The 13,353-nt window shown below is 52.4% G+C and overlaps 2 protein-coding genes across 2 annotated transcripts; both read right to left on the bottom strand.

Annotated features, from left to right (window-relative positions):
- Positions 1 to 1,874: 1,874 nt before the first annotated feature.
- Cmtm5 (CKLF like MARVEL transmembrane domain containing 5) lies at positions 1,875 to 4,610 on the bottom strand. Its single transcript, XM_032917395.1, has 4 exons — positions 4,005 to 4,610; positions 2,944 to 3,096; positions 2,372 to 2,464; positions 1,875 to 2,189 (listed from the first exon to the last, which is right to left on the bottom strand). Exons 1-4 carry the CDS (start codon positions 4,128 to 4,130, stop codon positions 1,875 to 1,877), a joined length of 687 nt encoding a protein of 228 aa, XP_032773286.1. The 5' UTR covers positions 4,131 to 4,610.
- Positions 4,611 to 5,143: 533 nt separating this feature from the next.
- On the bottom strand, positions 5,144 to 8,195 carry Il25 (interleukin 25). Its single transcript, XM_032917396.1, has 3 exons — positions 8,187 to 8,195; positions 7,785 to 8,029; positions 5,144 to 5,594 (listed from the first exon to the last, which is right to left on the bottom strand). Exons 1-3 carry the CDS (start codon positions 8,193 to 8,195, stop codon positions 5,339 to 5,341), a joined length of 510 nt encoding a protein of 169 aa, XP_032773287.1. The 3' UTR covers positions 5,144 to 5,338.
- Positions 8,196 to 13,353: the final 5,158 nt, after the last annotated feature.

The raw sequence follows: 13,353 nt of genomic DNA on the forward strand, positions 1-13,353 counted from the left end.
CAGGGACCAGGTGACTCCAAGCCCAAATCATTATGGTATGGACCAAATGGGGAGAGTCCTCACTTTGGGCTTTTTTTTTCTTTTCTTTTTTTCAGAGCTGGGGACTGAACCCAGGGCCTTGAGCTTGCTAGGCAAGTGCTCTACCACTGAGCTAAATCCCCAACCCCCAGTCCTCACTTTGTATCCCTTCACACGGACATACATAGGTACATGTTCAGACCCACAGTTAGACACAAGTCCTCTCTCTCTCTCTCTCTCTCTCTCTCTCTCTCTCTCTCTCTCTCTCTCTCTCTCTCTGTTTCTGTCTGTCTCTGTCTCTCCATCTCTCTGTTTCTCTCTCTCTCCCCTCCTCCTCCTCCTCCCCCTCCTCCTCCTCTTCCCCCTCCTCCTTGGATGACAAGACACACAGTTTCTCGGGGCTGGAGCTGAGATCTCCTGCTGAGATCTCCTGCTGGACAGCAAGCCTTGCTGTCCTCTGGGCATTTGGACAAGGTTCTCCAGACCCCTTTTTTTGCCCTTTCAAACCTACAGTCTCCTCCCCACTTCCTCAGCCCAGCCTTTCCGTCTCTCCTCTGAGACTGTGCTCATCCTACCTCCATCCTCCTGACCAAGGACAGTCATCTAGACTCAAGCACAGACTATGCAGAAAGCCCGAGAACCGTGAACAGAGTCCAGGGAAACCCGAAGTCCAGTAGACTCCTTCCCTGGACTGACTGACTGCCAGGCCTGATGAGGTAACAGAACACAGAGAGAGGAGACAGGAAATAGGAGGCAGGAAAAATCCACTTAAGGGAAATATAACCATCCGGGAAAGAATGGTACATTCCCCAAGTTCAAGATCCAGGGAACAGTCAGGGATTGGGGCCAGAGCCCTCGAATGAAAAGCCCACCCTAAAGGAGGAAAGGCATTTCAGGAGAAGGGTAAAGCATTAGAGAGGGGGCAGGAAGTCAGCTGGAATGGAACCACGTAGATGAACCATGATGGTTCCTCCAGGCAGGTGGAGAGGTACCATCTGGACTGGACTATCACGGACCAGGCAACTCCCGTCTTAAACTCCTTCCCAAGTTGGTTTGCCCTTTCAGGCCCAACTGTTACCTCTAAATCTCTGGGTTGAGCCTAGGCTCTGCAGACAGGAAACACTCAGCAAATGTGTTCTGAGAATGTGGCAAGAGAGGAACGGGGTTTTGGGGGGAGGTGTCCACTGGCAAAGGGATGGTCCCCTTGTTTTCAGAGCTTCCAAAGGACTCAAAACTATTGTTTCAAGGCCAAGATGTTCTAGATTCAGCTTTGCCACAAGGAAGTCACTTCCGCTAACCAAGCCCCAGTTTCTTTCACATAGAATGCGGGCACGGGACCAGCTCATACTTAAGGACTTTTCTTCCAAGTGCTGGTAAAGACCTTTGACCGTCCTCTCCACTACGGTCTGCTGCCCAACCCTCCCCATACCACAAGGGGGAGCTCTACACAAACCCCAGAAAAGGCCGGGAGCCCCTGCCTAACAGGTGCGCTAGGCAGTTGCTTGGGTCAGGAAGACCTAAACACCTCACTCGCGAAGAGCCTGGCGCAGCATTTTGGTAATCTCACAGTCCTCCAATGTGTCAGGCTGAGGTGCAAACGTTTTTTCCTTCGAAGTACGTCTTCGGAATCCTCCATCTTACCCGTGCTCCCTCGAGCCACAGAGAGATCTCGGCTCTCTGGAGCACGGTTCCATGAATACCTCTTAGGCTTCCTAGTCTGAATAAGTTCTAAGGAAGAAGAAGACCCACCACTAGGATTTGATTTTTTTTTTTTTTAATTTGGGAGTGACTTGGAGGCATTGCAACCTGCCCCGACCCCCAGAACTTCACCACTTCCCACAGATCCCTGGGATTTCTCAAGCGCACATCTCTGAAGACGTGGAGTAGATGGTGGGCACTCGGGGTTCAGTGAATTCAAAGACGACACAGATGGGCTCTATGGTTCCTTGTGTCTGGTCGTGAGAGCGAGGTAACCCCGGAATCATTGCTGGTCCCCTGTGGAGAGGCAGCCAGGCAGGGAAACCATGTATGCAGTATCTGGGACAAGAGGCAGGGGCGTCTCCTCTCTCAGGGCGCAGACACTCACCCTCTGTGGTCCTGGGCATCAGCTCAGTTCGGTAGATCTTGAACGCATCATAGGCAAAGACAGAGACCAGGATGATGCCAAAAACCTGTGGAAAGGGATGGGGGGCGGGGGACAGCGGAGGCCATCAGACTAGGGGAGTGGGGAATGGTGCCCAGAGGTGAGAGAATAATATGTGAGCAGACACAGGCTTTGTTTGGGGGCACGGGAAGTGTGCCCGTACCAACCACAAGTCCTGGGTACTGGAGAGCACTGTAGGAATGAACTCACAAAAGCAGCAATGGCAGCTCCCTCCCTCGAGGTCACAGCTGCAAAGGAGACCACCAGGAAGATGATGATGGCGCTGAGACACCGGAGGAAGTCCTGGGGAGCCAGAGGGAGAGGGAGGAAGGGTTGGAGGATGCTGGAAGGATTCATTACCCGAAGGTCTCCCAAACTAGTCGTCTTCTCCTGTCTGGTCCTCAGAGATTGAATTTCTGCCCTGGATGTCCCCAGACACATGTCAAGTACTTTCAAGGGAGTGAGCTTAGAACCCTACACAGAGGACGGAAGCAGATAAATCTAGATCGGCCAGGAGGCAAAGGGGAGACCAGTAAACACGCCACACGCAGCAGGACTGGGCTAGGCCTTTTATGTGTGGGAGAACAGGCCTCGAAGGTCTATACATCCTCCTTGACAAGGGAACTCCCATGGGTGTCCAAAGCTCACATTTGAGCGCAGAACACAACAGGAGTCAAAGGACAGCTCAGCTGTGGGAATGAAGGGGAGCCGCAGGAAAACAGGGCCATCAGAGAGAAGGAGGAGACCAGGATGGGGTGAGAGAGGCAGGCAGTGTTCCTCACCAGACAAGGCCAGTTAAGCCTATCGAAGCGCTGGTAGCACTGGGTGGCGTAGAGGAAGAGGAAGGCCAGTGTGATGAAGAACTCTAGCAACGCTGCAGCCATGTAGGCAGAGATGGAGGCCGTGAAGCAAATGAAGATTATGAAGGTCAGGGCCTGTGGGGACCAAGTAGGAGGAGCTTTCTGAGGAGACGCATGCATAGGCCGGCCATGGTTTGGCTGCGGTTGGGAGCCCCTCTTCTCGGCTGGGACTTCTAGCCAGCCTCACTGAGAAGGAAGAGTTCTCAAGGAAGACAAAGAAGTGACTCATCCCAGGTGTCAGGGACCATCAAGGGCATCTCCGGTTCTCCCACTCCTGCTATTCCAGGAATCCCAGCAACTCCATCAGTTCAGCCAATCTGCACAGCCCCAGAGGAGTCCCCGGGGGGCACAGAACACAACGTACACACCAACCCACAGCACCTTTGCCCCACAAAGCTGTCCCTACTCCTGGTGGCTGAAAGTCAGATGACGAGAGCAGATGCCATGCTGAGAGAGGCTTAGAAGGCAGGAGCTTGCTGCATATGGGATGGCAGAAGAGAAAGAGGCCCGGTGCTGGCCCGGTGCTGGCCCGGTGCTCTTGCTCAGAAACCAGGGAAAGCCTGAGACTTGGGCCACGACTTGACAGATAAAGTGTGGCTGCAGGAAATCTACCCTTTTGGGTACTTAAACCTAGACGTGCCGAGAAGCAGCCCTCCTAGAAGCTGGAGGGAGACAGACTGACCTTCTTCCTGTCCGTCCTCCTCCTACCCCCACCCGTGGCTCATTCCCTTGGTATCCTAGAAAGGTATCTTTCCATCTAACTTCCGTCTGGCGGTGAATGATGCACTCCGTAGCTCTCTCAGACAGAGAAGCAGCCATTTGAAAGCTAAGAGTTGCAGAAGGTAGGCCTGAGAGCGGAAAGACAGAAAACCTAGGGGTTGGGGGGGGCGGTGAAATGGTGAGCACAGGAGGCCAGCACAGAGCTGTGCCAGGGAGCTGGGATGGGAGAGATGGGGGCACAAGCTTGGGGAGACAGCTGTTACCAGCTCAGTTTCCAGCAGGATGCCTTTGAGGGAAGACAGGAAGGTCTTGTCCACTCCGAAGCCCTGGAGTCCTGCAGCTGTTCCTTCCTCTGGGGGCCGCTCCTGACGATCCCAAACACTGAACATCTCTGTGAGGCTCACGGGACACGGCCTCTCCCTCACCAGATTCCCAGCAGCCCAGGAAGGGAAACAGAAATGTGGTTAGAGAAGCAGACAGGAGCCTGAAAGTGAAGCTGGGGTCTGCTGTAGGACTCTGGGGAAAGGCAGTCCCCAGGGCAAGTTTGCCCAGATGGGCTTCACCCAGCTGCCCAGACTGGCCTGCAGGGCCCCTAGGAAGCATGGGGAGGGGTGAGAGAGAGAGAGGTGGTTAACCCTCCTCTTCCTCTGGCCTAACCCACCCTGAAGAAGGAAAGAAGGACATGGAGAGGAAGACAAGGGAAAGAAACCTGAGGAGTTGGGGGATTTGGGGGGGATAGGAGAGAGACAGGCAGAGCAAGGAGCTCCCAGCAACCAAAGCCTGAAGACGTTTATGCCCCCTCCCATAACCTTAACCCTCTTATTTGGCTAAGCCTTTCTCTCTTTTCCTTTAAGGGAGGTGGGAACTGGAGCCCAGCCCAGGCAGTACCCAGCTGGACCGAGCTGCAACAGCCAGAACCAGAGGACAAAGGAGGATTGTTGGGGAGACAAGGGGGCGCTGTGTGCCTACTGCAGTGCCTCAATGGGCTTCTGTCTCTCCTCCATGTTGAGCTGTCTGAGCCCCCACTCTTGTGTTCAGGGATGGACCAGGGAAGGGGAGGGGTGGATGTAATGGACACCCAGGGAAGTAGGGAGAGTTGCAGAGTGGAAAGAGAGCTAGAGAGGAGAAAGGACCCGGCTGAGGACTACGAGGGATGCTCGAGCCCCACAGATGCCAAAGACAAATTAAAACCATTTTAAAACACAGACATTTATTTGGACAAATCTCTTCCCGTTCAATAACAACTTTCACCTCAGTGCCGTCTGCTTCAAAGCACCTGGCCGTGAGCAGAGTCGGCGTTCACAAATGCAATGGCAGGCAAGAGGGGCAGGGTGAAGAAAGTGCCAGTGCTGGGCTGGGGGGTTCAGAGGAAAGGAAGAACCGGGAATATGGCTTCCAGGGGTCCTTCCCAAAAGTGCTTTTAAAAAGTGCAAAAGTCAGAGTTTCTCCCCAAGTCCTCCATCTTGTCCTAGGATCCTGCTGCTTCAGGTAGGGCTTTAGAAGGGCTTCACATCCAGGTACCCTGCCCCACTTTGGCAAGGGACACCTGGCCCATTCTCCCAACAAGGGATCAGCCTCAGGCAGGTGGCAAGCAGGACTAAGCCATCATACGGGGCCGCACACACACACACGCCAAGGAGACTCGGTAGAGCCTGCGCTCCAAGCAGTAACGGCCGTGGGCACCTTGCTCGCCGTGGCATGGCCGCCGGTAGAAGACCGTCTGGTTGTGGTAGAGTGGTACTGAGTTGCCCATTGGGTCCATGTGGGATCCTGTCTGTAGGCTGACGCAGTGTGGGCACAGGCATCGAGCATGGTACAGATCCTGGGGGACCCGATTCAAGTCCCTGTCCAACCTGTGGGGACAGAGCTGATCAGTCATGGAGGGACAGGCCAGAAACAAGGGGCAGATAGGGCGGAGAAGCTGGAGGGAGGGAATGGTGTGGGTGGGGACTCAACTTCTTAAATCTGGCACCTGATACCATGTAACTTTGAATGCTACCCCTTCCTCTGTGAGATTTATTTCCTCCCACTATGAATACAGGTAGGCGACAAAAAGGTGGCTTTCCTAGTGGCCCTCAGTGCCAGGCTATAGCCATGACAGCTTCTTACAGAACAGAGAGAGGCGAAGCATGTTCTGCCAGCCTCCACCAGACCAGCACTGCACCCGTCTGATATGATGAGGGCTCCTTGTAAGGTATTCCACCTTACGGTGTTTATCCAAAGTACAACTATTACAAGATCAAAAAACAGCCGTGAGGCAGGTATGGTGGTGCAGGCCTGTGATCTCAGCACTCGAGAGGCTGAGGCAAAGACTCCCATGAGTTTGAGGCTGACCTGAGCCCCACAGTCGACAGGCACATATAAAAGAATACGTAACGAACACCAAGTGTTTCCTTTTGTTTCTCAAGTGTTTCCTGGGGAGTTACCCACTCCCCAGGTAGGGCTGCTTCATGTCCACCTTCCAGCCATTGCCCAAGCAGGTGTTACAAGCACATTTAGGTCATGGGAAAGATTTTTTTCTCTTAACAATTCAGAAAAGCAGAAAAGGTTTGTGGCAACAACAACAAACAACAACCACCAAAAAAAAAAAAAACAAAAAAAAAAAAAAAAAACTAGAAAGAAGCTATTTAAAAAGTATTGTATCCAGTAGCCCAGCAGGAACACCCAATATGGTAGAATTTCCCATTTCCCATTTCCCTGGGAAACTGGGGTTCAACTGCTGCAAGCATTTTGCAAAGTAGATTCCAAAATAAATACCTTGGAATTTTGTGGTTATTATTTGTCTTCTGTCTGTCTGTCTGTCTGAAAAACAAAAGCTTCTGCAATCCAGTAAGCTTGGGGAAAACTAAATGGCTTCTTTTTGTAGACCTCTTGCCAACTCCTCTCATGTATGAAGAACATTGAATCTTCAAGAGATGGGGCTCTGTAACCTTTCACCAACCTTCTTTTTTTTTTTTTTTTTAAGATTTTTTATTATATGAGTATACCATAGCTGTCTTCACACCAGAAGAGGGCATCAGATCTGATTACAGATGGTTGTGAGCCACCATGTGGTTGCTGGGATTTGAACTCAGGACCTCTGGAAGAGCAGTCAGTGCTCTTAACCACTGAGCCATCTCTCCAGCCCATTCACCAACCTTCTTGACACCATTCCTTTTATTTCTGAGAAACAGCTTTGTGGGTGGGACCAGTGCTGTGTACAGCGTATGTCGTGGAAGGTCTGCTAAGTAAGTGGCTATCAAGGGTTATCACTGCCTTTCCCAGAAGAGGACAGGTGTAGCTGAGACACGCCCCCAAGCAGATCTCCCATGTAGCCTCTGAGACTTCTCCAAAGCATTATGAACTGGTGTCTTAGACAGGATATCAGTTAAAGCTGACCAGTTCCCTACACCAGGAATATCCCCATATCCCCTCAATGGTAAGGCTAAGCCAGGGAGACACCCGAGGGGGCAAGGGTGCAAAACCATGTGAAGATACAGGAATGAAAACATTGCTTGGAGAACCTAAGAAAGACCCTAACTTGTAAATTGTTTCTCTGTCTGGCCATTTCATATCGTGGCAGACATAAAGACTGTGTAAAAGACTAAGAGAACCGTGGTTTTGATTAAAAAGAACAAGCCCAGGAATCTGGCCTCCCACCTGCCCCACAAGAGTTGAGGGACAGCGTTTGGCACAGTGGTGCTTTGTGCCTGTGTCACATGCCACTGCTTGATACTTTAGGGAAATATGAGTTATGGTGGAGACCAACCAAGAAACAGAATCAGTGTAAATGCAGGCTTTACATATGTCCTTATGTTTAACCTATGTATTAGCCTCTAGAATATAATCTAGAGGAAAGAAGGAAGGAACTTTGAAAACAGCACCCAACATCATGAGGGCAGAGCTGAGACTCAAATTTGGGCCTGTGTAACTCCCAAACCTTTCTGGTCTGTTTAATTAATTAAAAGAGGCTGGTGGGTCAAATTGGGTGGAACTCCCCCGGCCCCTCACACATCCCCTAGGGGATACATGAATACATTCAGGAGGGGACTAAGTACACTCACTCATAGCTCCAAGGAGAGATGGCCCTGCTGTTGAGAGGGCCGTCCTTGCTGGCCCTGCAGGATTCTGGGTGGTGGGTATGACTCAGAGACTCTGGGGGAGACACAGGTGCAGGGTTCCACTTCAGCCACTCCTCGGGGAATTCTTGTTGTTTGCTGGGACAGCATCTGGGTAAGTGGCTGCAGTCCTCCTGGATCCGCAAACTGGCGGTGTGGGTTCCCACGATCATTGCCAAGAATGCAACAGCCTGTGAGCAAAAGCCAATGAGAAGGCTATTCTCAGGTCACCATCCTATACAAGCCCCGTCCTCCCACCCCCTGAGACCAGAAGCCTGGAAGCCTAGCCTTCCTATACACTCAGTACCGTGTCTACTCCTTTCTCAGCCAGACATCAGGGCCACTCACCTGGTACATGCCGGACACTGCTCACCAGTCACAGGTACTGCCCTGCCTGACAGGCCTTCTAGAAGCAGGCTGACTGGAGCGGCTGAGGTGCCCTGGTTTTATTTTCAGCAAACCTGTTTTGTTTATTCAAATTTATTTCCACTATCTTTTAGAGGGAGTGACTTGAGACTAAAAAAAAAAAAAAAAAAAAAAAAAAAACCAAAAAAAAAAAAAACAACAACAACAAAAACCCAACCCTGGAAGTGTTCCCAAAAGCTGTTTAAATGCTACCCTCATGGAAGTTATAATGGTCATCATTATCAGCCTGGCAGCTGATTGGGCAAACTTTGTTCCTTGCACTTTCCGGGCGGGGGTCGTGGTAATAGCACTCTGCAATTCTGTCTCTGTCTCTGTGGATTGGAATGATGAGAATCTCCCTGATGTTTGCTACCTCAAATTAAAGATGCCATGTAGGCTCCTTTCCAGGGGCGCCATTCCCAAGACTTCAGCCACTCCCGCCTAGAATCTGACCTCCAGCCCTCCCTCTTCTTGTAAGATGTCTCCAACCGCCCGTCTTCTTCTTTTCAGCTTCTTCCGCCACCAACCCACTCTGTCCTCTGACTCTAGCCCTTCTGAGTATGAGTTCTCGTCACTGTCCATTACTGCCCCCCCCATTTTCCTTTGCCTTCTCACATTGTCACCCTGTTCCCATCCCTGTCCCCAGACTTTCCCTGACCTCTTCCTGGGATGGGGATGCAGCCCTCACCCTGCAATGCTACCAGGATGTGCCTGAAGGAGTTTTCTGGCGAGGCGGGCAAGGGTGATGGAAGAATCTGTGGTGATTGTCTGCACTGCACAAATGAGAGAGTGGAGCATGGAGAAGAGGACACTGTGGTACCTAAGACCCAGCAGGAGGTCTCACCCCTGTTCACAGGGCCCCAGGGACAAGGCTCACAGCAAGGATAGCTGCCACTCTCAAGCCATAGGGGGCCCACTCAGCCTCTGCACTCTCATGGGGCCCTATTGGCCAGGTAGGGGTGTGTATTCTCCAGACAGATTCCAAAGACACAGGCCAATCAAGGTCCAGCCTGCTGGGGAAGACTGTGCAGAGACCAGCCAGTGTGCTTCTTCCGGGCCTCTCTCTGTCTGTCCAGGGACCTTCTGCCCCACCCCAACACACTCATACACACTGTCTCTAGAATAATGCGTGCTGATTTGCATGTGCTTTCCCTCAGAAAATACTCCTGAAGTAACCAAGGGATCAAAAAGTAAACAAAGGGAGCCAGGAATAATGCATACCATAGAGGACCGCTCTTTCAGATGCTGTGGGACAAAACAGTCTTGGAAGCAGCGGGCAGCGGTGTCATGACAACAGAGGGCATTCTCAAAAAGTTGGAAGAAGTTGCTTTGGGTGAATCTTAGGGGCCCAGAACAGTGGGAGGCGTTGAGGAGAAACCATTGGTGGCCAGGGTTAGTACACTTGGGAAGAGTAATAAGGCCAGGAATATCTTTAGCTGATTCCATACCCACCCTTGTCCCAGTGCTCCCACCTTTGCCCAGTGCTCCCACCCTTACCCCAGTGCTCCCACCCTTACCCAGTGCTCCCACCCTTGCCCCAGTGCTCCCACCCTTGTCCCAGTGCTCCCACCCTTACCCAGTGCTCCCACCCCTGCTCCCACCCCTTACCCCAGTGCTCCCACCCCCCCCAGTGCTCCCACCCCTTGCCCCAGTGCTCCCACCTTTGCCCAATGCTCCCACCCTTGCCCAGTGCTCCCACCCTTACCCCAGTGCTCCCACCCTTACTCAGTGCTCCCACCCTTACTCAGTGCTCCCACCCTTGCCCAATGCTCCCCCCCTTTCCCCAGTGCTCCCACCCTTGCCCAGTGCTCCCCCCCTTCCCCCAGTGCTCCCACCCTTGCCCCAGTGCTCCCACCCTTGCCCAGTGCTCCCACCCTTACCCAGTGCTCCCACCCCCTGCCCCAGTGCTCCCACCCTTCCCCAGTGCTCCCACCCTTGCCCAGTGCTCCCACCCTTACCCAGTGCTCCCACCCTTACCCCAGTGCTCCCATCCTTGCCCCAGTGCTCCCACCCTTGCCCAGTGCTCCCACCCCCAGTGCTCCCACCCTTGCCCCAGTGCTCCCACCCTTGCCCAGTGCCCAATGCTCCCACCCTTGCCCAGTGCTCCCACCCCTTGCTCCAGTGCTCCCACCCTTTACCCCAGTGCTCCCACCCCTTGCCCCAGTGCTCCCACCCTTGCCCCAGTGCTCCCACCTTTGCCCAGTGCTCCCACCCCTTGCCCCAGTGCTCCCACCCTTGCCCAGTGCTCCCACCCCTTGCCCCAGTGCTCCCCCCCCTTTGCCCAGTGCTCCCACCCTTGCCCAGTGCTCCCCCCCTTCCCCAGTGCTCCCACCCTTACCCCAGTGCTCCCACCCTTGCCCCAGTGCTCCCACCCTTGCCCCAGTGCCCTTGCCCCAGTGCTCCCACCCTTGCCCCAGTGCTCCTGGATACCATCTCCCTTTGTGCACTGCTGGTCTTGCTCCTGTGCACTTGAGCATGCCAGACTTGGTGCTGAGCCTTAGACACAGCATCTTACTATCCTGACAATAAAATCATGATGTGAACACTAAAATCCTCATGTTGGAGATGAGGAAAGCGAGACCCAACAGGATGTAATCATCTACTCAAGGTTCCGCAGTGAGAAAGCATCTGAGCTGGCTTTCCAGTCCAGCCCTCAGTAACTCCAAACCTAACCTCCTAGTATGAGCCAAGCCTCAGGTGGCTGTGGATGGAAGGGGAGCCCCCAGAGAAAATGTGTTCCTGTTCCCCTGGATTTGGGCTGAACGTGTTTCATTTGCACCTGCCCAAGGACCACAGGGCATTCCTGTCCTCTTTGGCATCCAGCCCTACTGGCTGGGATCCATTGTTCCAGCTTCCTGTTCAGCCTTTTGTCTGGCACATGGCCTCAGGTAGCTTGTGGTGTTCCTTAGCAACCCCAAGCCCAAAGCAGGGTCCTTTAGAGGGCATTGCTGTTTCTAAGAGAAGGATCCCTATAGGTCTCCCTAGGAAGCCGACCTTGGCCAGTGCAGAACGGGTATTCTAGGCAAGGGGAAATGATCCAAGCTTTTTATCTCAACTGTTGACACTGCAGAATGAAACTGGTCTGGGCAATGGGGACATTGTTCTTCATATGAGGCATTTGGAGTTTCTCTCTGCCTCTGTACCTCAGGCCAGAGGAAGCCTCTGGAAGGAAGATCCCTTCAATTAGTCTTCCCCAGGGTTGGCTTTCCCCATACCATGATGACCAGGCTGACCCATGAACCTATTCTCTGAACCACAGGCCCCCACCCAACCCTGCTTGCTCAGCCTCTGGCCTTATCTCGGTAGAAGCTTTGTGGGACACCTTAGGGTGACTCCCTGTCATGAGAAACATTTTCCAGAGGGTTTCCTCCTGGGTGACTACTTTTGGAATCCCTGAGTCATTTCAGCTTCCAGGGAATCCTTGAGGGGTGTGGGGGTGGTAATGGGGAGAATGCTGGGGGCGGGAGCAAAGAAAGGTTGGCCCAACATCTGACATTAGGAGTACCCTCCCAACATGTCTCTACTTGCCTGGCAGCCAAACTGGGCTGGAATTCCTACCCCATGCCTCTGGGAAAAGAGGTCAGCACCTGCCCAGAAAGAGACAGAGAAATGTGGTAGCTCTCTTCTACTTCATGCTCAGGAAAGCTCTTGGGGCTCACAGGGGGTTCAAATACAACTGTCCCTCAAAAGGGTGCTCAAGCCTGGGCCTGCTGCATTGAGGTTTTCTGTTCATGTCCTTTGATGCTCCTTTGCCTCCTGATTCCTTGTTGGTAGGAGTATATGTGGTATAGTGTGTGTGTGTGTGTGTGTGTGTGTGTGTGTGTGTGTGTGTGTGTGTGTCCCTACAGTGAGTGATCTTAGAGGGGCCACAAGGTTTAGTTACTCTGGACCTAAGGTCCTAAAATGGTGCAACATTCACAGGATTGAGTTCATTCCTATTTGCCTTATAAGAAACCAGGACTCGGGTTATTAAAATATTGAAAATGGTAAGCAGAAGCTGCTCTTGGCAATGGGGCATCCCCATCAAACTTTTCTGAGAGACCCAGCAACGGCAAAGATGGGGACCTCTAGCATAGTGTTCCCGCATTCCGATTTGTAGGTGCTGATAGCCCTGGATACAAATTATTTTTAAAGGTTTATTTTTATTTCGTTAAGTTATGTGTATTGTGTAGGGGAGTACATGGATTCAAGTGCCCACAGAGAGACCCACCTGGAGCTGGGATTACAGGCAGGTCACCTGATGTAGGGGCTGGGAATTGAACTCGGGTCCTCAAGAAGAGCAGTATGTGCTCTTAACCACGGAGCCATCTCTCCAGCACTTGAATTATTTATCGCGATTGCTAAGTACTGAGAAAACAAGCTCAGGAGACTACCTTCAAGGAGAACCCAGTTTGATCTGGGAAACACATGGGGTTATCAGATGAAGAGTGCAAAGACCCAGGGACGGCACCTTTCCAAGGCTAACCCAATGTTGCCTTCCAAGGCTAACCCAATGTTGCCCTATGTTCATTCATCCGCTCACCAAATATCTACTGAGCATCCACTGCACAGCAGACAGTGACATTCTAAGTGCTAGGAATGAAGAGGAAGACAAGAGAAACGGGCCTCTTCCTCCCTAGGCTTACAATTTAGGGGACAGGTGAGAAACGATCAGAACGAGGCCTTCCAACTACAGTGGAAAGCACAGGGAAGAACATGAGAAGGCTCTCCCGACATTAGCGGGGAAGGCCTTTCTGGCATGATGATGGCATGGATCCGGAGGCTCTGACACATTTCAGAAGCAAATAGGACAACGTGAATGGAAAGCCAGGGGTGACAAGGAGACTGAGATGCAATGAGGAGGAAGATGTGGGTGGGACAAGGAGAGAGAAGACAGTTGGAAAGTTGCTGGGAAGAGGAAAGACGGGGAAGAAGGAGTCTGGGGAGACAGAAAAGACTTCCTTCTTTGCTACTCTTTGAACGTGGCCAAGCCAAACCACGGTGCAGGACCACACGAGGCTGCTGTCTATGCAAGGCATCACCCCTTCCCAGTCTGAGTTTTCTCCAACTGCATGGACGGACGCTGAGGCTGGATCTCTTCCTTGTCTGAATACCTGAGTACTTGCAACCT

This window comes from Rattus rattus, chromosome 12 (assembly GCF_011064425.1).
Source record: "Rattus rattus isolate New Zealand chromosome 12, Rrattus_CSIRO_v1, whole genome shotgun sequence".
NCBI lineage: Eukaryota > Metazoa > Chordata > Mammalia > Rodentia > Muridae > Rattus > Rattus rattus.